The sequence below is a fragment of the Monocercomonoides exilis genome, assembly GCF_001643675.1.
Source record: "Monocercomonoides exilis strain PA203 chromosome Unknown scaffold21-1407046, whole genome shotgun sequence".
Lineage (NCBI taxonomy): Eukaryota > Preaxostyla > Oxymonadida > Polymastigidae > Monocercomonoides > Monocercomonoides exilis.
This window is the reverse complement of record NW_027150566.1, coordinates 1,167,469-1,191,736: the sequence shown is the minus strand read 5'-3', so window position 1 is coordinate 1,191,736 and position 24,268 is coordinate 1,167,469. Positions and strand designations below refer to the sequence as shown.

General features: G+C 40.0%; 9 protein-coding genes across 9 annotated transcripts; 4 read left to right on the top strand and 5 right to left on the bottom strand.

Moving 5' to 3' along the window:
- Nucleotides 1-514: 514 nt before the first annotated feature.
- Nucleotides 515-7,580, top strand: MONOS_1711 (uncharacterized protein; the record flags this gene model as incomplete). The annotated part of the gene is made up of 2 exons (XM_067869998.1): nt 515-2,911; nt 4,646-7,580. 2 exons carry the CDS (start codon nt 515-517, stop codon nt 6,983-6,985), a joined length of 4,737 nt encoding a protein of 1,578 aa, XP_067727942.1. The 3' UTR covers nt 6,986-7,580.
- A 724-nt stretch (nt 7,581-8,304) lies between these two features.
- MONOS_1710 (uncharacterized protein) lies at nt 8,305-8,970 on the top strand (the record flags this gene model as incomplete). Its single annotated transcript, XM_067869987.1, has 1 exon — nt 8,305-8,970. The coding sequence occupies one exon, from the start codon at nt 8,305-8,307 to the stop codon at nt 8,968-8,970; it is 666 nt and encodes a 221-aa protein (XP_067727941.1).
- A 4,667-nt stretch (nt 8,971-13,637) lies between these two features.
- On the bottom strand, nt 13,638-14,288 carry MONOS_1709 (uncharacterized protein; the record flags this gene model as incomplete). Its single annotated transcript, XM_067869975.1, has 1 exon — nt 13,638-14,288. One exon carries the CDS (start codon nt 14,286-14,288, stop codon nt 13,638-13,640), a length of 651 nt encoding a protein of 216 aa, XP_067727940.1.
- Nucleotides 14,289-16,514: 2,226 nt separating this feature from the next.
- On the top strand, nt 16,515-16,832 carry MONOS_1708 (uncharacterized protein; the record flags this gene model as incomplete). The annotated part of the gene is made up of 2 exons (XM_067869964.1): nt 16,515-16,517; nt 16,611-16,832. The coding sequence occupies 2 exons, from the start codon at nt 16,515-16,517 to the stop codon at nt 16,830-16,832; spliced, it is 225 nt and encodes a 74-aa protein (XP_067727939.1).
- A 1,060-nt stretch (nt 16,833-17,892) lies between these two features.
- On the top strand, nt 17,893-18,306 carry MONOS_1707 (uncharacterized protein; the record flags this gene model as incomplete). The annotated part of the gene is made up of 1 exon (XM_067869953.1): nt 17,893-18,306. One exon carries the CDS (start codon nt 17,893-17,895, stop codon nt 18,304-18,306), a length of 414 nt encoding a protein of 137 aa, XP_067727938.1.
- A 2,813-nt stretch (nt 18,307-21,119) lies between these two features.
- Nucleotides 21,120-21,530, bottom strand: MONOS_1706 (uncharacterized protein; the record flags this gene model as incomplete). Its single annotated transcript, XM_067869942.1, has 1 exon — nt 21,120-21,530. The coding sequence occupies one exon, from the start codon at nt 21,528-21,530 to the stop codon at nt 21,120-21,122; it is 411 nt and encodes a 136-aa protein (XP_067727937.1).
- Nucleotides 21,531-21,621: 91 nt separating this feature from the next.
- MONOS_1705 (uncharacterized protein) lies at nt 21,622-21,909 on the bottom strand (the record flags this gene model as incomplete). The annotated part of the gene is made up of 1 exon (XM_067869931.1): nt 21,622-21,909. The coding sequence occupies one exon, from the start codon at nt 21,907-21,909 to the stop codon at nt 21,622-21,624; it is 288 nt and encodes a 95-aa protein (XP_067727936.1).
- Nucleotides 21,910-22,281: 372 nt separating this feature from the next.
- On the bottom strand, nt 22,282-22,545 carry MONOS_1704 (uncharacterized protein; the record flags this gene model as incomplete). The annotated part of the gene is made up of 1 exon (XM_067869920.1): nt 22,282-22,545. The coding sequence occupies one exon, from the start codon at nt 22,543-22,545 to the stop codon at nt 22,282-22,284; it is 264 nt and encodes an 87-aa protein (XP_067727935.1).
- A 315-nt stretch (nt 22,546-22,860) lies between these two features.
- On the bottom strand, nt 22,861-23,364 carry MONOS_1703 (uncharacterized protein; the record flags this gene model as incomplete). The annotated part of the gene is made up of 2 exons (XM_067869909.1): nt 22,861-23,223; nt 23,323-23,364. 2 exons carry the CDS (start codon nt 23,362-23,364, stop codon nt 22,861-22,863), a joined length of 405 nt encoding a protein of 134 aa, XP_067727934.1.
- Nucleotides 23,365-24,268: the final 904 nt, after the last annotated feature.

The following is a 24,268-nucleotide window of genomic DNA, read 5'->3' as shown; positions in this document are numbered from 1 at the left end:
ATTACACCGTTGTTCATTCTTGGAATGTTCATCAAAAACTTGCGCAGGAGCTGTTTCAATGATTGACTCAAATGGAATGTTCGTTTCTGAAGATTGTAATGTGTACGAATGTTCGTCTCCAGGAGAAACAGCTTTTTTCAGATCTATTAATATTGACTCGGGAATGATTAATTCAACTTTTGTGTCAAATTGTTCTTCGAATAGCAAAACATGTTTTTATTATGATATTAGTCAAAGAAATCCATGTGTGGTTGTTTCATGTGTTTTCGACAACTCAAGTTCAGAAGCGTATTCAACAATTACACACATCTGGCACGTTAGCACATTGATATTGATTTCGAATTGTTTGATGCAGAATTGTAAGAGTGGTAACTATGCTCCTTGTATATTCTTCGCAGAAGAAGAAGAAATTAATAATCCTTCAATTAACATTAAATATTGTCTTTTCCATAACAATACAGAAAAAAATAATGCTTACGGACATGATATTCACATTGGATATTATCATCAGTGGATGACGATTGATAAAAACAACATTTCTGATTGCTATTCATCAAGTGCTTCTCCAAGGATCACAAGATGCAATGATGGTTCTTATAAGTGTACCGATCTATCAGATCTGAGTTCATGGCTGAGAAACAATGAGAACAATTATCAAATAACAGCCGATTATTCAGTTGGCATTGATCATGAGCAGTGTGGTTTTGCCCCTTTTTGTCGCTCTATCAAATATTCGCTCGGAAGATCAACAAGCAATTCGAACAAAACTCTCATCCTGCGACCAAGTGTGTTCAAAGAAGAACAAATATCAATTTCATCCAATGAATTCAGCGTTTGTGGATTGTCAAAGAATGAATGTGTTGTGCAATCAGCATCATCGTCATTGCCTGTCATTAATGTTGCATCTGGATCGTTTTGTGTTCAGAAAGTGACAATGCTGCAAGGGAATGCAGAGAGTGGGACAAGCAAGCCATTTGTGGTGATGGATGGCGATGGATCGTTGTCAATGGAGGAATGCGAAATATCATCAGTTGACAGTAAATTGCTGCTTGAAGTGTCTTTCATGCAGATATTTGGAGGAAATGTGGAATTGTCAGGAGTTGGAATTTCTGGCATGAATTTCATTTCTGACAGTTTGATTTCATTCAATGTGAATCAGTCTGGATCAGTGTTGCACGTGGTGAACACAAACTTCACATCGATTCAAAGGGAATCAGGAAGTGGAGGAATAATTGAGAGAAATGATGCATCCACGGGGAGTGTTGTTGTTGAAAACTGCCTTTTTGAGAATGTATCAGCAGGAAAAGATGGTGGTGGTCTGGGGATGAGAGGAGAATGGAAAGGAGAGTTGATTGTGAATGGAACAACAATGTTTGAGGGGTGTTGTGCAGGAAGTCTTGAGGAAAAGGGGAGAGGAGGAGGGTTGTTCATAAATGTTGATTCGACTGAATCGGATTTCACCATTTATGAATCTGTGATATTTTCTGAAGAAAACCCAAACAAAGCTTTTCATGGAAGTGATGTGTTTGTTCAATGTGGAAGCGGGCTTTTGTTGGATGAGATAATTGATCAAGCATCCTTTGGATTCTTCAAAGATGGAAACTGCATGAATAATGAAGAGAAGTTGTGTGGATGCGAGGATGGGACATCGTTGCCAGTTATTCCACTGTGTGTGTATTTGTGTGATTTTGAATCTCCCATATCAGTTGACGAAAGGAGTGGTGCAGATCATTCGCATTGTGGATATTCCGTTTTCTGCTGTTCAACAATCGACTTCTGTGTTCGTGAGCGAGTGAATGAGCTTGTGAATTCGGTGGAAGTGATATCATCAGCATCGATCAAGAATCCGTTTGTTGTGCCGTTGTTTCAAACATCTCAAATATCAATTTCTTCTTCATCTGCATCATCTTCTTCGAGCCAATATCCCTTGGTGAATGTTGGCTTGACTGACAGTATCTCCACTGACTGCCACAATGTTATTCAGTGCTCTGGCAGCTTTTCTCTGTCTTTTCTCTCTTTTGCTCTTCCTCGTGTTCTTCCTTCCTCAATGTCTTCAATTATTCAGTCATCAATCTTTCTCTCTTTGAGCAATATTTCGATTGCATTTTCAGCTGATTCTCTTGCAAGCTCTGTGGCATTTTCGTTAATTCATGTGAGTGGAGGTGAATTGGAGCTCACAGGATTGGTTGTTTCTGAGGATATCACTTTCACAGCACTTTCGCCAATCAATGTGAATGGAGCATCACGAGTGGCAGTTGAGGGATGCACGCTGACAGAGATGGCAAACGAGGGAGGAAGTGGTGGATGCATGACAGTGGAAACGAGTGGGGGAGGAACCATATCGATCAAAAACACGAACATATCATCAAAGTGCAAAAACGAAGAAGGACTGAGAGGAGGAGGGATGATGATATTAATTGGAAGTGGAGGGAGTTTGGAAATGAAAAATGTGAATTTGTCTGAATGTGAAGTTCCATCAGAGGATGTTGTGGATGGAGGAAAGGGAATGGGAGGAGGAATGTTTGTTGCATTGCCAGAGGAAATAGAGAAATTTGTGATGGAAGGAATGACATTTGAGGGATGCAATGCCTGGAAAGGGAAGAATATGTTTGTTTCAGGATGGGATCTGAGAGAAGTTGTGAACAAGGATCATTTCAAATGGGAGATGAGTTCAGAGGAGTTGGAATCACTGGATGAGTTGTGTGGATGGGAAGGGATGACAACAGGAGAAGAATATGAGATCCCGCTTGTTGTGTATTTGTGGTCAAATTGGAGTGGGAAAGGGTTTGTTTCGAAAGAGAAAGGAGGAGGCTTCAGTGGATGTGGATATTCAGAAGCGCCATGCTCCTCGATCGACCACATGATCAAAATGCGATTCTCTCCAGTTGCTTTGGAGAAATCGATCATCAAAGTGGAAGGATCGGCTTCGCTCAAACATTCAGTATCCTTGCTGCCTTCCAAACCGTCTGATGAAAACCGGCCTTTAATTTCAGTTGAAGGAGGTGATGAGGCTGTGCACTTGTTCGTTTCTGGTGATGGAGATTCCTCGGATGATGGCTCGCTGATCTCCAACTCGGTGAATGCTTCCTTTTCAAACCTAATAATCGATCTTCCGAGCAGATATGAGTTCCACAAATCATTCATCCGGTCTGTGTATTCGGTGTCTTTCTCTCTTTGCAGGTTCATTCCATCTGACACCTTGTCTCCTTCTTCTTCTTCCTTGTGTGTGCTTGACATTGCGGAAGGGGATGTCTCCCTGGAGCACTGTGCACTTGTGACTTTGTCTCTGGCAAATCCTTTTCTGCGACTGTCAGCCAATTTCCATTCAGCGCACATGCACAACACATCGTTCATCAATTCGTCTGTTTCTTCTGACAGTTTCATATCAGTTTTCCCCACTGGACTCCATTCAAATCAGTTGGCTTTAGGAGATTCACCTGATTTGCCAGTGGATTGCCCATCAATGAACATGACATCTGTCACAGTCGAGAATGTGTCGAGAACTGAGGAAGGATCAGTGTTTTTGGGTGTGGATGAGTTTGCTGGTTTGAAGTGCGGAATGGAGAACTGCACATTCTGGAACTGCCTCAGCCGGCAAAGCAACAGAGGAGGAGGGCTGATGATGCACATGAAGAATGAGGAGTCGAGCCTGGGAGTGAAAAACTGCACATTTGTGTTGTGTGCTTGTTCTGAGAGCACAGGGAGAGGAGGCGGGATGATGCTGGACTTTTGCGATCCAGATGCTCCCTTTCAAACCCCTTCCAAACCGCTCCTTCTTCACATTGCGGGTGTTCAATTCATGATGAACAGTGCATTCATGGGGAAGGATGTGTTTATCAACTGCCATTCGATCGATGAGCAGATCAACGAAACACTTTTCGCTCTTGACTTTTCGCAGCCCTCGCTGCGCATGAACACATCGATCTGTGGGAGCGACTCAGCACATTCAGACATCGATCTCATCCCGCTGATCACATTTCTGTACACGCCGCAGGTGTTTGTGTCGATGGAGTTTGAAGACAGCAACCAGTGTGGGAAGCAGGACAATCCTTGCCGAAGCGTGTCACACGGAGTGAGGCATGTGCAGGCTGGGCTGTTCAATGCGATATGTGTTGACTCATCGAGTGTGGTGGCTGAGCCGACAGTCGTCAGCGATCTCACGCTGAAGTCGATCACCAAACACCAATCAGCAATTCATTTCAATTCATCGATTGAAGAGGAGTCTGAGGGATCGTGGATCATGTTGTTTGAAAACGAGTGTTTGGTCGAAGACTGCTTGTTTTCGTTTGACGAGCATTTCTCAGCAGAGCACACAGCGATTATGAAGCAATTGAATGGATCGTTGGCATTTTCAGGCTGCACTCTGCAGTCATCATCTGTTGAGTCCACTCTCAATTCGAGTGTTATTGTGGTTGAAGGAGGAGTGTTTGAGATGGAGAAGAGCTCGATATGTGTGATGGGCACAGCTCAGCCATTGTTCCTCTTCAAGAGTGGGTCAGCTGCCACTCTGAACCAGATCGAGATATCCACAATAAAAACAACTGCAACTGCAATGATTGTTGAGTCGAGTGCATCAGTGAACATCATGCAGCTGGCTGCATCTGATGTTGTTCTGTGTGGGGAAAACTTTATTTCTCTGGCAAAGGGGAAGAATCAGCATGTGAGTGAGAAAGATGCTGGAGAAAAGGTTGTTCTGCAGATGGGCATATCATCGTTCTCAAACATCACCAGCAGCAACAGCAGCAGCAGCAATTCCCATGTGGTTGAGTCGGCGTGTGAAAAAACAAGAAGCCAATTGTTGAATTGTTCGTTTGAAAGATGCTTCACACCTTCAGAGAAAGGGAGCTTGGTGGAAATATCATCTGGGGCATCTCTGTCTCTGCAGTCATGCGAACTGATTGGATGTGAGGATGAGCATCAGAGCGAAAAGAATGGAGCAGATGAGGATGTGTGCAAATGGACTGGATCGCTTGTTGATGTGTGTGAAGGGTTGCTGGAGATGAAGGACACATCGATCACAAACTCTTCAAAAGGCGGGCTGTCGATCAGTGGTGGAAGTGCTGTTATCGAAAGCTGCTTGTTTGAGAATAACAGCAAAAGCATCGAAAGATACAGGTCTGCAAGAAGAAATGTATTCTGCACAGGCAGCGGAACACTCAATGTTGTTGATTTGAAAGGAGGAGATGGATGGGAAAGAAATACTTCACTTTGGATTTTGAATGAAGGATGCAAGCTGTTGGGGATTGCTGCTGAAAGATCATCCGAGTTCTTCATTCCAACACTGAAGTCAGTTGAAACAACTCAAAAAGAGGATATAGTTGAACTGACTTTCAGAGGGACACTTCTTCTGCCATGCAATCTGGGATTCCAGATTGTGTCAAAAATAAACAATGTCAGCTCAATCGAGACTCACGCTTTTGCGGAAGATGAGTTTGTTTCTGAGGAAGAAGTCCAGGGCAAGATAGGTTCGTCTTTGGTAAGCTCTGCTCCAACAGAAGCAGAAGTGGCTGTGTGCATATTGTTTGGACATGTTTCTAATCCATCTTCCACAGAACCTTTTGTTCTGAAGAACAAAAGTGAATCTGAACCAAAAGGAGATGAAAAGATTGTTGAAGGAGGAAAGAAAGAAAAATCTATATGGCCGATTATTGTTATTGTGCTTGTGGTTATATTGTTGATTGTTCTTATCATTGCAGTTGCATTTATTGTTCGATGGAGAAAACAAAAGAGAAGGACAAAAGATCTGAGAGAGATTGTGAATGACACAGTGAGAAAAGATCCGAAATTGATTGAGATGGTGACAATGGAGATGTCGCCTGAAGATCAGTGGAGGAGAGCAGAGAGGGAGGCAGAGAAGAAGAACGAAGAGAGGATGAAGAAGAGGGTGTATGAGAAAAGTTTGGGGCACTCTGAGTCATCTGAGCATTTGTTGAGTGAAAGTGACTCGACTGAATACATTCTTGGGAGAGATTCAGACAAGATTCCTGAATGGATGTTGGAAAAGGTTGATGAGAAAGAGGAAGAAGAAGAAGTTAGAAAGGGATCACCATCTCCGTCAATTTCATCCACTTCAACCACAGACACTTCAGACACTGAATCCACTTTTGTTCGGGGAGAGGATCTGTGCCCCACCACCTCGTCGATGTCGAATCTGGTGGATGCAATGGCCTGTTCATCGCCTCATGAGAAGCTCATTGTGGATCTGAGGGATTCGATGTTCATGTTGCTGCATGGAAGGAACGAGAAGAAAGAGATGGCGATAGGCACTCTTCAGGAGAGGGAGCAGACAGCTGCTCAGATCCTGTTCTGGGTGGCAAATCTTGCGCTCCGCTCCTTTGATGAAATGGAAAACCCTCTTCAATCTCTTTCCAATCTCAGTCCACACGTTGTGCTATTCTCAGAACACATGGTCATTTGCATTGTGATGCACTCTGACTGCTCCTCTTCGTCAGATGATTCAGATTCATCATCTATCTCATCAACCACAACTATTGCCACCTCTTCCTCTGATTGCTCGTGTGCGAATGGGAACGGCAGAGGATCGCCTCCGCCCTCATCGGCGTTTGAGGACGATGACGACAACAGGAAGGAGTGCATGCGGTGGAAGGCGCCAGAACTGATGATGAATAAGAATATGGGAGCAACGAAGAGCTCAGTTTCCTTCTCCATTGGGATAATGCTTTGGGAGTGCTTGACGTTGCAGATTCCGTTTGGCGAGTACGAGGCAGAAGTGGCAGGAAAGAAGATTGTTAATGGTGAGAGGCCAGAGATGGGGATGGCTGAGGAGTCAACACTGGGAGGGGTTTTGAAGAATTGCATGCTCCAAACGCCTTCAGAGCGTCCATCGTTGGTGATACTGAAGCGAGAGTTCATTCAGCGGTTTCCAGCAGGTGCGGTTGTGATGACTGTTTCTGATGCAGTGGACATTGATGATGAGACAGGGGACTGTGAAGAGAGCAATTTCAGCAGCTTGATTGAGCAGTGAGGATCGAGTGGGCGTTAACGGAATTGGAATGGAAGCGATTGGATTGCTGCTCAGTCAAGAGATCAGAAACTGAATTGTGTGGAGAAGAGATAAATGTTTATCGAATGCATTTCAGATGACTTTGGAGATGAGCAATGATCAAAGTTGATGTTCCAAGCAAGATGAATAGATGAAGATGGAACGAGTGTGCATGTGTGAGTGTCTGTCTCAAATATGGATGGATACGTGGATATGCAAAACATTTTTCTACGATTTTCAGTTTAATTGTCAAATTTGAATTTCCAATCTTGCAATTCCTTCTAGAAATTTTTGTTTTTATTCGAAGGTTGGAAATGAGTTGTCCATTAGCGCTTGGAAATGAAGAAGATTGTGGAAAAAACAAAGCGATTTTGAAAGCAACACAAAATTGCAAAAAACAAATTGTACAATTTTCAATAATAATAGATGAAATGTGAAATATTTGGAAAATTTTGAAATAATGAAGTTATTTTGAAATAACCCACTTATTTCGAGTTTTGCAATGGTTTTTTGAGTTTTACTAATTCTTTTGAAAAAAAGTCAGTCTTATTGAGTATAGAAAAAATTGTAATAAAAATAACTTTTTTTATTTATATTTTTTTTATCTCACAGTTTTTTTTTTCTGTAACACAAAAATTCGTGAAAAAGAACAGATATCACAAATACCAACATTAATAATTATCATAACCAATTATTTTGAGTTTATCATTTATCAAGTACTTGTCAATATATGCAACCTTCGAATTTTTTACCTAAAAAGAGATTATTCAAAAATAGCTCAGAAATCATTGATCCGTATACAATGTGTGTATTTCATTAAAAATCACCAATTTCTATTTTCTTTAAGTTCACAACTTTCAGAGAAACGATTAAGAAACGAAAGAGACAACGAGCTGTCACAAAATGCAATTGATATTGAATTGCTTAATGATTCAATATTATTATCATCATCTCTTCAATTTGTGGATCAAGTCCAAAATGTTACTAAAAGTTGTGATAAACATGTTTTTGACAAGCATAGAAATTCTGTTTCAGTTTTAAAACATGATCAGCCAAATGAAGATGAAGAGGAAATAACATCAAAAGCCTCACCCAACTCAAAACAAAAGAAAAACATGAGAGACATTGAAAGAAAAATTACCGATATGAATTGGAAAAAGCATCAACAAAAAATGATAAAACATATAGATATCAATTCACTTGAGGAAAGAAGAAAAAATGAAATTAAAAAAATACAGTCAGTTGATGTTGATATCAATGAATCAGAAGAAGAGGAATCATATGGATTCATTTTTGATTTTATGATGGAAAAAACTCAGAATGAATACTTACACCTTCCAATAAACACGTTGATCCAACTGGGAAACCTTGTTCGCTCGCGCATCGTCCAAACACCCAAAAGAGGTCCCCACCGAACATTGACACCGCACGATCAGCTATTAGTATATTTGGAATGGATATCAAGCTCCGATACTCTAAAGAAGATTGCTTCTTCATTGAAAATTACTGAAACAATGGCTTGCCAAGCCATAACAGAAGTTAGACCGATTCTTCTTGATGTGTTGGAAAGAAGATTTTCATCTCCTCCTCGCCCTCCTCTTCCAGCTCCTGGTCCTTTCTCAAATGTAGCACTCCTTGTAGACGCAACAACAGTGAAGGTTGCAACTCCTGTTATTGATTACGAAGATAAGAAGAAGCTATTCGATGGTCATCATTATTGTTATTGCATGAAATTTGAAGTTGCAGTCAGTTCATGGTTTCCGCACAAAGCCTTGTTTGTGTCGGATGCTGTGGAAGGAGGAGTTCATGATATTGAATTGTATCAGAATGGTGTTGAAAGATACGTGAAGTATCTTAAAAAAACACCTGAAGAACTTCTTCGATCTTCGGAGCAAGATGAAAAGGGAAGCTGGTCCATAATGGGAGATAGGGGTTATCAAGGGCAATTCCCTGATATTGATTTGTAAACCCCTATCAAAAAAAACACCACACCAAAGAACGCGGAATCTCGAATGATGCTTATGAAAATCTGGAAAGAATCCAAATCGAATTCATCACAGAAACTTTGTTCATCCATCAATAATCATAGGCAACAACAAAACATATGTTCTTCGAATTCAACCAATTCAATGATTCCATCGTTAGAAACAACAACCTCCTTCGGCTCTTCCTCCAATGCCTCTTCTCCATATGTGCAGTCAAATTCATTAAATTCACCCACTTTGAACTTTTCTCAAAATTTCTGTTTTCCTTTCGATACTCCAAGTTATATGCATTCATCTTTGAATAATTCTGGAAGTGAATCATCTTCATTGTGTATAATTGATGATGTTGTAAAAGTGAAAGAAGTTGATGAACATTCTGATGAAGAAGGAGAAGACGAAGAAGAAGAAGAAAAGCTTATTGAGGAATATAACAGACAACTGGCGAAAAAAAGAATATATGTAGAGCAATTCTTCGGAAGGATGAAGAAGCTATGACTGAGGTTTGCCGAGAAGTACACGGGAAGAAGGAACACATTCTCCGAAGATGCGAAGATTGCTTGCTGGTTGACTAACATGGTTATTGAGAACCATGAACTTGAAGAAGAAGATGCCATATTTAATATGCAGGCCAAACAATTTTCCTGCAGAAGAGAAATTGAAAGACAAAAGCTGAAGGAAATAAACAATCGAGCTCATGCAGAAAGGCAAAAAGTTAGAAGATCTTCATCAATGTTCACATCATAGATATATTATTTCTCTAATTTCAGATCAGTTTTATATTCATTTCACGTAGATGCAATATATTGCAATTAACATTATCTTGTGTTGTTTTTCTTTCAATCAGATAGCAACGATATATTAAGTTTGAATCTTCATCTCTGAATCGCCTCAATCAAGATGGAAGAATCCAAAATGTATTTTTCTTAAACACTTTCTTCTATTTCCTTTGTAGCTCTAAACACATCCCATTCAAAGGAATCTATCAGCACAATCACTTTTGTTAACTCAAACCACGAATTTAGTTCAATTTTCTTTTTTGCTCTTGGATTTCACACTTGTACATCGTAATTGATGGTTGTACACGGATAATAAGCAAACCCACAAAACTATTAGTCCTATCCACCCAGCCCATCCTTCCCCTTCCCCACATGTGCTGCTCCTGAAAAGGCATCCAAAAACACATTCAATGTGAACAGCCCCATTGTTGTGTCACTCCGATCATATCCCACCAGCTCATTGTATTTGGAATTGTCATGCTGGACATTCAGCTTTTCTGTTGTTATTGCCTAGCTCGCTGAATTGCTCCCGCTCACAAACAGATAGTTGTCACTCAACGAAGCAGTATAACCAAAAATATTTTCAAACGCCATGACGTAGTTATCAGAGTTATCAGCCGTTTGTAACGTTATCCCTCTGCTGTATTTTCCACTTTTTCATTTGTTGGAAATTGTTGTTTCACTTTTCATCGCTTTTGAAGTCTTTTCCGTGATATGTTTTAAAGTGATAATTATCAACTTGCATTCCACTGAAACTTCCATTCACACACTCACAATCTTCGATTTCTATGTTTCACACAGCAAATGTTTCCAATTCTGCTACTTTCTTTTCCACAACCATCCCATATCTTCCAATCAGAGTTGCATTCCATTTTGTCCATTTCGATAACCAACTTTCTTCGGATGCTGATCCAACAAATAATCATATAGCAAAAAGTGGTTCAGTCATTGCCAAATGGTTATTCTCTATGCAACTCAAAGTCAATGTCCTCCATGAACAAAATATTTAAACGCAAAAATAAAATGTTCTTCTGGTAAACTTGAAAAAATCAATGAAATTTAAAGAAAAGTTCTCCACTTTTTTCAGATATTTCAATTTCTTTTAAAATTTTGGTTTCCCATAATCAGTTATTTATCCTTGGATGCTCCATGTCAATCTTTCAACTCAATGTGCCGAGTGATATCATTGTAAAAGAAGTAAGTTGTTTCTCTCCAATCGGACTGTTTTCACTTCACTGAGCTGTTAACGATGTTTCCTTTTCTTCTAACCCAAGAATTGTAGTTTCGCTAAGATGATTCCCTTTCATTAGTGCGAATGGGGACGCTCTGAGTACAGAGATCTGGTTGACTTCACTTAATATTGTTTTGCATGTTTATCAAACTTTATTTCAAAAAACTTGCCTGAATCAAACCGCTGCTTCAAGTCAATTAATTATCTTTCACTGAAGCCAATCTATTCTTTCCATATACTGATATACACAGCTGCAGATTCAATATCCGTTAAAAACAGAATGCTTGTCTTCGTTAGTCGAACAATAGTTTTGGTAGAATTATTCAAGGGAAAGCATAGATTGTTTCTATCTACATATAATGCGTCATGATCATGAGTTGAACTTTTTTTTTGTACAAACCGAAGAAAATCGAACGAAACAAAAATAGTCATTAAAAGGCACAAAAGTCTTTTCTGGAAACAAATCCCTGCGACAATGATAATCAATTGAGCATGAAGAGAAACAGTATTCAAAACTTATGTGCTCTCTTCTCCTTTCCAGTTCCTTTTTCGATACATCCTGCATCTGAAACCTGATGCAATGTAAGTTTCAATTCCAAAACAAAGTTCATGTTGTTCGTTTTTGATGTTCATATTTGATTATCCGAATGCATGAAGAAATATAATTGACTAAAAATCCCACGTCTGTAACTGATTGTGTGAAGCAAGCATTGAATGTGTTGTTTTCGCTTTCGATTGTTTTGAGACTAAAACAGAATATGCTTTCCTCCATCATAATGAGCACCTCAATCATTGAAAGAGCAATTCGAAACAGACACAGTGACAAATGATTGGTTGCACATGCAGATAACCTCTCAGCTTAATGTTCCGTTGGTTGAAGAATCATTGTTTCCTGTTGACTTTGATCTGTTCCATTCGCACCAAATAAAAGTATTTGCTCCATCAAAACTTATGCTTTGCCTCCTTGGCTTCAATAGCGCCTCCGCTTTCCTTGTTCTATAGCATCCAATGAATGAAATGTTTGAGGCAGTCAGAAAGGGAATAACCCCGCCCTCACATGTATCACAAACCGATGAAAATGAGTAGCTTCCAATCACACATGTAGCTTGGGTTGATGTAGTTGTTGGAGGTGAATAATCTGATGATGCTGTTGAAATGTTGAAAATTGTTAATTGGGAGAAGGACATAAAGGGCATTGAACGTGATGAGAGGAATAAGGATTGATTCACTCACACAGATGCTCCACTCAACTCTTTATTCTCTTCGCCATGCATCTTTGTGCAGAGTTGCAAAATATTCTAACAATCTTGTATTCCGTTTTCTTCTTCTTTGATTTCTCCTTTGTTTGTTTTGGTTTTAGCAATTTTTGCATCTGTTGCGTTACTCTCTTCAATAAATGAAGGTAATTTATACTCCAAAGATAAAGTTGACATCGACGTTGGTATTGAAGAAGAAGAAGAAAGAAAGAAAGAAAAGAAGAATTTGAAGAATTTGAAGAATTTGAAGAAGAAGAAGAAGGAGAAGAAGAAGAAGAAGAAGGAGGAGGAGAAGAAGAAGAAGAAGAAGAAGAAGAAGAAGAAGATTGAGCAGTTGTTTGAGTGATTAGATCAGAAGAAGAAGGAAGAGAAGGAGAAAGAGAAGAAGGAGGAGGAGGAGGAGGAGGAGGAGGAGAAGGAGAAGGAGAAGGAGAAGGAGAAGGAGAAGGAGAAGGAGAAGGAGAAGGAGAAGGAGAAGGAGAAGGAGAAGGAGAAGGAGAAGGAGAAGGAGAAGGAGAAGGAGAAGGAGGAGAAGAAGAAGAAGAAGGCAGTGCGGTTTCGTCTTTACGTTCGTGCCGTACTCATCCGCCAGATACGCCGCTGGTTTGTCAGATATCTTCTAATCATTTTCCTCTTTTCCTCGTGCTTCAGCTGCTTCTCCTGCATCTCCATCAATAGCAGGCACAAAGAGTTGCATTTTCCCTGTTGATAGAGTGAATGAGAAGGCAAGAATAAAAGGGGTTGGGCGAATGCTAGTGCTGAAGTGTCGATGGGTTATATGCAGCAGCAACAACAAAAATAATAATAAATGTGGGAGATTGGAAGAAAAAAGCAGAAGGAGAGGGTGTGTTTGACAAGCCTCTTCAGACGCCATGTGAGCAATGTGTGTTGCTGGCAATGTTGTCTGACACTTCAAGTGGCAGTTGCGATGCTTCTTTAGCGCATACTGCTCTTGTTCTGCTTTTGCTCCGAGTGCGCTGATGCATAAATATTTTTCGTCTTCTACCGAGTTCAGATACCTCTGCCATCTTCAGCATGTTAGGGAAATCCCAACGGAATACTGTTTTGAACGGAAGCATAGTTCCTGGCTTGCAGATTGCATGTTTCTTGACAAAACTTTTACGAGCAACTCGACTGCCGCGCAGCACTTGTATATGCTTTATGAGGTCGGAGGTCATACATATATTGTATAGATGGATTATCTGTTGTTACATCATCTTTTCCTTTTTTCTCAGTGGGATTCTTTGGAAGGTGGTACTGTCTCAACAAAAATATTTGACATTTCTCTCCTTTGGATCCTTCATTTCTTTCAAAATGCTTCAACTGCTTTTCTCCCTCATTACCGTCATCGTTCATAGTTATCTTTTTCTGGCATTCGAAGCTGCCTCATTCTGTACAAAATCTTCTATTGCTTCGGATAACAGTGATTATTTCAATAAAAATCGCATTCGTTTCATTCACATTCTTATCTTTGCCTCTCCCAATGACCGAAATCTTCTTTGTCCCAATCTCAATTGTTGTTGCCTCACTTACATGATTCCCTTCCATCAGCGTGATTGTCAAGCTAATATGTACTCCACACATCTCAAACGCTTTCTTCACCGTCAGACACGGATTTGATTCATTTGCCCCACACAGCTCATATGAATCATTCCCATTCACAGAAACATAGATCGTCTTGTCCTTCAGCCACTCCTTCTTTTCCGTGTGTTGAAACGTCCAGGCACCAGCATTCGAGTAGTTGTATGCATAGCACATCCTTCTGTCATCTGTGTTCGTGGTGTAGCATTCGAAGAACGGATTCCCTGACTCAAAATAAAGACCGTAATGATCTGCATATTCAACATCATGCCCATATGGAGTATTAGCAGAGCATTTGCATTCATGAAAGAAAAGGAAATAACAATAGATTCCATCATCAGGTGCTGTTGGTCTGTTTAGGTGCAATCTCAAACCTCCTCCATATGCGGTTGTTGAACATGACATAAATTGAATGCTCCTCATTTTGAATTCAACTGGAACATTTTTGCAAAACATGCCTCCACCATAATTATTTGTAGCCGAACATGAAGTGAAACTGCAGTCAAACACACACGAGCTCCCTCCTTCTCCATTTTCATTTCCAACGAATCAAGTTTTCTAATCCGAAAATAAATAAAATAATTTTTGAAAATTGATAGATAATCATATTTTCACACATTGCATTCAGATCAACGCATTTACCCACATAACTCTTTGCTTTTTCAAATAGGTCATCTTGCAACAGTTTTAAATAATGCGGTAATTGAAAACAAATATCGAATCCATTCTAATTATAAAGAAAAGGCCAAGCACAGTTTATTTTTCATGAAACCATATGATAGATTTGCAGCTTTAATACCTATTGCAATCAAAAATCGCTTTAAGCTTTATGAATTGAAAAAAAATTTGAGCTGTTGATTTCATTGGATCATTTCGTAGATTTAATGGGTGAAAAAACAAAACAAAAAATCTGTGTTCTTGGGAAATTTCACAGTTTTTTGTAAGGCTTTTGCATTGAATCATTATAAACTGTCATTTATTAATCATTGCAACTATTGAAGATGCCCTAATGATATGATACAAATTTTTGTTGAATTTTGATTTTTCAAATTTATTTAACAAATTCACCACATTGCTTTTACAAATATGGTACTTATTCATAACAAAGACATTGAAATTTAAATATTCGTAATTTTTCATTTAGTCGAATTATCACATTTGAAAAAATCATTGTGGTTTCGAAAACTCAAAATAAGTCAGTCTTACTGAAAATAACTTGGTTATTTTGAAATAAGTGGATTAATTCAAAATAACCCATATAAAACTTGAAATAAAATTTTATTTCAAAATATTTTTTTATTTCAAAATTCATCTAATGAAATAAACAATTTTAAAAATTCATTTCCACATTTTCTTTTAGTTGCATGAAATCTTTTTATCACTTCTTTTGCAATTTCAAGTCAAACAAAAGAAAAACGAACAATCCTTTTCCATGTTCAATAAAGTGTGAAAAATTCTTCATTTTCAGGTTTAATGGGAAAAAAGAAGCAGTTGTATATTCTCAAAAATTCGTTGAAAGCAGATGTATTTCGAACATTTAATTTCGTAGCAAATATTATTAGCTAAATCGTTACTGATGATCTCTATCATTTGTTGATTCCTCTTTCTGTCAGTCAAATAAAAAAAAAAAAAAAAAAAAAAAAAAAAAAAAAAAAAAAAAAAAAAAAATCCTGATTGAGACAAGTGTTTTACTGCTATACGAGAAAGAAAGAAAAAGACAAAGAAAATAAAAAATATAATTTTATTTTATGTGAGTGATCATTAAAAAATGTCAAGTCATTTTTCTGTTTTGTCTAGGGATCATAAGCCTTTTACTGTTCACTGTTTGCTATTATCTGGTAAAAAGATTTCTTGCAGTGTGGATACACACTTCAGCGTTTGGGATTTGAAAGTTTTGATTGAAAGAACTGAAGGGATCCCAGCTGATGATATACGCTCCATATTTTGTGGAAAATCGTTAGAAAACAGAAGGAAATTAATCGATTAGGTTAATCACAACTTTAAATAACATTCAGAAACTCGTTTTTTTTTCGGATTTTTTCTAATAGAATGATTTAATATCAAAAAATAAAACATGCTAGGGGTGAATTTTCCATTTTTAGAACACTTTTTTTTTCTATGAAAAAAATCAAATTTTCGAAAATATTATGGTTATGATCAAACAAATTACTGATTACTAAAAATGAAACCAACTTAAATAAAGAATTATTTTAAAAATTTATATAATTCTAAGCTTTCTTTTTTATTTTATATGGCTAAATTTTTTTGAAAAGTGACATCAGATCAAAAAATCGACCCATGTCAGTTAATTAATTTTTATTCCGTTTCCATAATATCAATGAAAATATCAATCTTTCAAAGTTATGTTTGTTGGTTCATACAAACTTCTCAACAAGATAATACATAAAGGATCAAAAAATAATATATCCAATTATTTGATCAAAATTAATATTTTTGTTATTCAATGAAAAAGGGTTTTTCTTGATTAAACTGTTTTGCAATTGTTGATTCATGAAATTTTCATAGTATGTTTCGATTGTTTTTTGAGAATGTTTTATCGATTATAAGAATTCTTGTATTGTTAAAATGGGAATTTTTCATTGCTCATAATGAACATCAATGTTTCATAGAAGCTAATACAACTTGTTCAAGTCCAAATAAACAAAATTATTTACAAAATTGATGGTTTGTGATTTGTTTGTTCTTTTATGTTAATAAAATTTTGGATTTATTTAAATTAACTATTTTGTTGCAATATTCCCAATAATGCAAACGAAGCCTCCATTCAGCGCTGCCCTGTTATCTTTGCGACGTCTGCAAATGTCAGGATTGGGCGTCTCGACTTCCTCTTCGACCCATCTTTTTCGCACACGGGCAGTGCTGTTGTGTGCCACACCGATGGCCACATTTTTCTCTTCTTTGTTCATTTTGCTTCCTCTACCATTTTGTCAACCACAGAGCAAGCTGAACATCCAGCATTCCTCGACTAATCTTTGCTAGCCATCGAGAATGGCCACTTGATTGTCGATAACAGCTACGTCAAACGCCTCGCGTTCGCTCTCCCGCGTTTTTTTCTCTCTACTGTCGACCGCATCTCCTTCGCAGAAATAAACTTTCAGCACATCCAGATGTCAGTCAGCGTCTTCGAGTTTCGCCGGTGCGGGAGCTCCTTGGAGCACAGCGTAGGAATAGAGCATCTGGTGTTTTCGCAGGGAGGAATCCTCTGCCTCCCCTTTACAGCCGAAGAATATTTTGCCTTTTCCGGTTCATCTTTCCCAACTGAACAAACACAGGTGCCAGCGCATCCTTAGGCTCGTCTGTACTTTTTGTGTCTTCTCCATCTGAGTATATTTCCCCGAACAATTGCATCTGCTCGCAATGTCCCTTATCCTCTAGCAACGAAATTGATGAACAGACATTTCAAGGAAGTTATGTGAGTGTAAGGAATGCACCCTAACTCTCGCTTATCGCGTGATTTATTGAGAAAGCTCACATAGAATGCTCTGCAATATAAACGGAGACAGCTGAGACAGCATCTCCTCTTTCATTTGTACAACACAATAGCAGCTATCAGCGATCTCACCGTGGCAAACGCATCAGATGAGCGTTGTCTATCTCTGGAGGTGCTGTCCGCATCGACTATGCAAAGTTTGTGGGCAACGGCCCCTCTACCCGTAGCAGCCTTTCGGTCAGCAGCTATCCGTCAGCCCGCAGGAACATCGCCTACTCCGATGGGGCGTCGCTGATCGAAGAGAGTTTGAAAGAGGAAGACAATGCGAAAGACAACACCTCTCTGTGGATGCTGGACAGCAAATACACCCTTGCCTGCATCCCCCGCCAGAGACAATCTCCCCTCTTCATCCCAACACTCCATTCTATTGACGAGGTTGGGAATGAAGTAGATAAACAGAGAAAGGTCACAATCGGATTCCAGGTGGAGCTCCTTTTGTACTGCAATCTGTCGTTCCGGCTGTAAACAACCATCGAAACAGAGGTTTTGCTGAATCTGTTGGAGTTCGATGCGAAAGGGATTGTCTAGGAAAAAGAGTCCTTTGAGATAATGCGAGAGAGCATTTTTCGAGAGGCGTTAGCGGAGGCAAAGGCGTATGCGTGTCTGCTCTTTAGAAATGCTGATGCTCCCTCGGCCACAGAGCCTTTCATTCTGAAGAACACAAGAGAGGTGAAAACAAATGGAGATGGGAAACTTGTACAAGGAGGAAAAGAAGGAAAATCGATATGGTTTATAATTGTGATTGTTATGGCCTTTGTTCTTTTGATTATTTTAATTGTCGCAGTGATATTCATTGTTCGATGGAGAAAACAAAAGAGATGGACAGAAGAATTGGAAGAGATTGTGAATGACACGGTGAAAAAGGATCCGAAGGCATTTGAAATGGTGACGATGGAGCCTTCTTCAGAAGAGCAGTGGAGGAGAGCAGAGAGGGAGGGAGAAAAAAAGAATGAAAGAGGATAAAGAGAGAATATTTGAGAAAGCTTGGGACATTCAGAATCATCAGAGTATTTTTTGGCTGAAAGTTGTTCGACTGAATACATCCTGGGGATAGATTCACACAAGATTCCAAAATGTTAAGTGGAAAAACAGAAATAAGAAAAAGAAGAAGAAGAAAAATTAACTCTGAGCGATGTTTTCAGAAGAGTAGCTTCAAACCGTTTGTATGAATATGAGTCATCAAAAGACGAGAAGGAAAGAAAAGATATTTCGAAGATTCAATTTGGTAGAATTGTTCATTTTTGGAAAGCACTCTGTATCACGCGGACAACGATTATAGTCATCATCACCAGATAATTCAGTCAGATCCAATTCCCACTCTCGCAAATCAGTCTCAAAAACCTCAAATGCATCGTTTCCATCCAGAATCTGCCCTTTTCTTTTCCCTTCATCTTCTCTCTCTCTCTATTTCTCTATTTCTCTATTTCTCTTTCTCTTTCTATTTCTATTTCTATTTCTCTTTCTCTTTCTCTCTCTTTCTCTCTCTTTCTCTCTCTTTCTCTCTCTTTCTCTCTCTTTCTCTCTTCTCCATCAACTCTTTCAGTTCTTCTTTTACATCATCAATGTCAAACAAAGAAAGCGACATCCTGCCAACAACTTTATCTTTTTCGGAGAGTGCAACATTCAAACTGGAAAAGATGAGAATGAAGAAGAAAAAGAAAAAATGAATACAGAAGATGAAATTGTACAGAAGATCAAGCAAAATCCAGGCACAAAGTCATAATTAAAAGATGTCAAACACCATATAGAAATGACAGAAGTTAGTGAAGAGAAAATAATCCTCGAATTTCTCTGCAACCAGCTCGCATTCAGTCTTTATTCGGAGCATTTTTATGTGCATCTACCAATCTGAAGCATAAAGTCGAAGCAATCGAGAAGCAGAAAGCAATGGAGTGAGTGATGTTGAAGTAGCTGCTCAGCATGCTTTTATATCTCATTCACTCCACATCGCAACCACAAGCAATTCACTTTCAGGCACTGCATCGGGCTTGTCGTTCTCACTCCAACTACTGCTGGCTTCCCTGCACTACTAGCTCCTCAATTATTACTGAAGGAGACATGCGCACACTTTTCGAAAGTGGAACAATAAAAAGAGGTGTGCGAAGTTGGCGAGGAGGATAGAGGCGATGACATGGATGGAGTGGAAGATGAAGAATGAAAAAATGATAACTAACTTGAGCATGGTCTCAAGCTTTAACAAAAGCTGGAAAAGCCATCTTGCAAGCTGCAATGCGCACAACATCAGCTGTGTTCAGTGTAGACACTGAAGAAAATATCATTCAATCTCACTTAACGTGATTTTGTTAACTCACTCTTCTGAAGTCATTGAAGATAAACCATCTAAACATCTTACATATAAAGAAGACCTCACAAAAAAAAATTGCAGAATAAAAATAAAAGAGAAGACGAACATTTCGATAAACTTTCAGAAGCGCACTCCACAGAGGGAACAACCTGAGGGAAAATATACAAGACGATTATCAGACTCTCGTCAAACACGCTTTAAGCACATTATGAGGCTTCTTCTGCAAAATCCGTTTTTTTGTCTATCCCTTCATCTACGAAGTTTGCTGCTTCTTCGTCAAGAGATTCTTCTTCTTCTGTATTTCTCACATTTTATTTGAAATCTGTCAAAAGAAGACAACGTATTCTAAGATTAATAAAATGTTTGTTTCGCTCGACAAGTACATTAAAAGAAAACGAAGGCAATAATAAACAAAAAATGGAAGATGAAAGAGGGTAATGGACAGAGCGGAAGCAAGTGTCGAAGAAAAAGAAAGTGCATTTCAAAAGAAAATAGAGATAATTAGAATTAAAGAGATAGAAGAAAAGGAAATAATAATAAAAAGACTTATTTGATGATTATAATATTGCCGATGAAAATATCGTCGGAGAAATCTAAGGATCGATCAAGCCAAATGCAGCCTCAAATGACAGCAACATGTTATTAAAAGCCATCACCATCTCTCTCGAAATCTATTTGTGCTGTGTTGAAAAAGCATATACATATGATGCATGACAAGATTTAGACTCCTCCTCCCTCCCTCTGTTGTGCCACCTCCTTGTGAAACTGCATCACTTGCTGCCCATCCTCCAGTGGCAGCTTAAAGCGGATCGCCCTTTCCACCTCGTTCTACACAACTGTAGCTCCCCTAGCTCCACAACCAGCCGCACCATCCACAACAGCGCCCGCCGCCCTTCTTTCTTCCCCACCGCAGGCTGCACACTCTCCACACTCCACCTCAGCACAACCCTTACCCACATCCCAGCCGACACCAACGAAAGTACCCTCATCTATTCGTCAGGTGTTTGCTTCCGCAGTGCCAAGTGACAGCTTACAGTCTTTACAACCGCAACGTTCTCAGACTATGATAGAGGCTCTCGTCGGTCAGCAGCATCGCACACGTCCGGCTGCCGCTGGTACAGCTTGATAAAGTCGTTTTCCTCATATTCCCACAGCACCGACACTTAATATGGCAGACAGCATCAAAACATCCGGCACGTGTCTTAGAAGATCCTCAGGGACAGCGCTAATAGCGTCTGCGGATTGTACATGCAGAAGAGACTCCACTTCATCGTTCGCATTGCCTCAACAAGCCACACACATTGACGATGATGTTGCTGAAGATGATGAAATCAGTGGATCTTCACTGCATATCGCATCTGACTGCGCATTCATCGCCTCTTTCAACCTCGCAGCTTCTTCCTCAGAAGTTCAGCTACAATCCAAGAAACACATACGCTTCTGCCTCCCCCTTATCCGACTTAATCTCTTCCTACTCCCCAAGAAACAACTTTATCTTCTTCCCCAATTCCCCTTCAAGCACAATATTGATACACATCCGACACATCCGTAACGATATAGTCAAGAAGTCCTCTTTCTCTTTCATCGGCAACTGCTGCTGCTCACCTTCAAACAGCACCGTGTTGCAGTGCAGGAAGTCATACAGCTCGCATCCAGGAAACTCCTCCGGCACATACCACCCAACAGCCGCACCTCCGCAAATTTTTTTCGGAACAGTTCCACCACGAAGATCATCTTCAACAGCACCACCTCCTTCTTCTATTTCTCCGAGCACTTCTCCCACAGCCGCATACACAAAAAATCCCCAAAACAACTGACTTGGAAGCACCCCATCTTCCCACCCAGCGCTGCCATCGCTCAAATCTGCTAATATCTTCTCCATATATTCTCTGGATCGTTGACAGCGTCCACGCCAGCTTCTATCGCAGTCCTGTCTTTAGCTACTGCTGACTCCGCTGAATCGGAATAGACGACTAATATATGTACGACATCCGAAGTACATAAACCATTTCGTACGCCACTTGCCCCAGCACACCTGACATCGTGCTCATCAGTCGCTTCATCTCTGTCTTCCCATTTGGCAAAGGCACCCTGCCTGCCACAGACAACCCTGCCCCAAATCCACCAAAATACGCAGCAGATCGCTCCGACTCTTCTCGGTCTCTGTTGTCTGTTGTCTGCTCAAGAAGCATGTACAGCCGCTGCACAATTATCGCCTTCCCCACTCCTTTTTCTTCACAATTTGGATCAACAGCTAGCATCCAGTCCTTTCACTCTTTCGTTAGATCTTCTCACTGCGATAGAGGAAACCCATACGGCGCACTCTCATCTATTTCTTCTCCATTTTCACCTTCCTCAGCTTCATCGTATTTTCCAACTCAACTTTTGTTCTTCCTCCTCCTCGCCACATCCTTCTTCTTCTCATTTTTCTCCTCTGCCCCGCATTTATTGCCACTTCCAAAGTCCCCAAGCCCAACCTGCTTCTCCAGCTCATTCACCTACCCAACCAGGCGCGGCACTGTCTCTTCATACGACTCCTTCATTTTCTTCTATTCCTGCTTCTTTTGCGCAAGCGCTGTGTGCCGCTTCTCAATCACCTCCTTGAACAGCGCCTTCTGCTCGCTTAACGTCTGCTACTGCACTTTCGACAGCTCAATCAGCATCTTCGTTTCCTTCTCCATCTTGTTCATCTTCTGCTGCACCGTTGCATCTGCTCTTCCACACCCACTTCCATTTGCACCAACGCCTTTCTTCTCCAATCTCTTGCTGATTACAGATCTCGTTCCCCCACTTCCACCACCACCTCCTCCATCACTGCTGTTTATTTTTCTCGCAACACTCGCCTCACTCCCCACTTTTGCAACAACCCCCTTCCCATTCAGATCTGGTCCAAGCATCACAACACTTCCATTTTTGTTGATCTCTGTTCACTTCTCCCTTCACTTTTCATGCAGCCCCAACGGCAGTATCAACAAAGCCAAAGATGGAACCACCCGCCATACGCACAAATTAATGAAGGAGATGTATCAATTGTAACCCCTGACCAGCCAGTTTTCACTTGCAATCCATACTCACCACTTCGCTTTGAAGAGAACAGCCTTTCTTCTCCTTCTCAATCCTTACACCAATCAGCCCCGCCTTCTCCTTCGTGGCCACCAACTGTCCCTTCGCCTCCTTCGCCTCCTTCACCTCCTTACTTCTGAGTTAGACTTCTAATTCAGCTGCAGAATCTTCCTCTCCTGCATCGATATGATCTTATCCTTCCCTGCAGAATACTTCTTCTTTATCTCCTGCTTCACCTTTTCATGTATTTCCTTTTTATTCATCTTCTTCTCCACAGCCAACTTCTTTTCCTTCTTTTTTTCTTTTTCTTTTGCTTCCTCTGCCTCTTCCCGCTCCTCCAGCACCGCCAGCACAATCTCCTCAGACAACAGAACCACATCCTCCATCCTCAACCAAACCGCCTCCATTCTCTTCTCCACAATCTCCCCCACTTCACACACAGCAACCCCTCGCCCCATCACTTCCTCGTCCAGCTTCACCTCCACACGCCTCGACTGTTGTGATCTCCATATCTGCAGCGACAGGTAAAACAGATCGTAGATCGACTGGAACGCATTCACGCCTGGCGCTTCAAAGATCCGCTTGCTCCCCGACTTCGTGCCAACTTACACTGCAAGCAACGGAAGCGGAGCCACCAGCGGAACCGAAAACATCGCCGATATCGCAGTATCGGAGGAATGCACAACACCCCCATACAGCACCCCCTTCCGAGCAACAACATATCTTCGCAGCGTGTGTTGCTCCCTCAGAAACGATATCTTTTGATTAACATACTCCCCAGCCACCTTTCGATGTGGTCCATCGCTGCTGCTGATATATATGGAACTACCACAGCTGACGCATCTGAAGGGAAAATTTCAGGAGCTGAAGAAAATACTGAAGATTGCTTCTACTCCCCCATTTCCTTCTTCTCTTCTCTTCTCGTCCTCCAGAATGGCGAAGTTGATCGGCATGCTGCTCCTGTTGAAGACGAAGAAGGCAATGGTGTTGAACGAAGAGATGACTGCTTCACTGCCAAGGCCACAAGAAGTTTGATGAGATATTTCTCATCATGTCAGCCAGAAGAACCACCCGAAGAGCTAACAGCATCCACATTTGTATCAAAATGGACGAACAGCCGAAAAAGCCTGTTAACTCCGTACAATTTGAAAAGATTAAGGCAAAACATCTTTTTATAATGCATCTGTTTAAACTGAAAGGGAGAAGGAAAAGGCACATTCTGAGATGAAAGAAACTTGTTTGATACAAACTGTTTAAATATTAATATTTGAAGAGATAACATTTTTGAGTTTGTTACAAATGGAGATTTATTTAGAAAAAAAATGTATCATTCCAATTTTCCAAAAATATATTAATAATTGCTTTATGTCACCTCCTTTTTGAATATTATTCTAACGCAACGAGTATTGTTTTGATAAATCTTTCCTGTTTAAAAAATTTATTAAAAAAATTCAAGAATTCAAGTAAATCAATTTTTTTTATCTTTCAGCAAAAGAAAATAATAAAAACTTGGATAACATTCATATATTTATAATGAATATTCGAATAGATGAAATG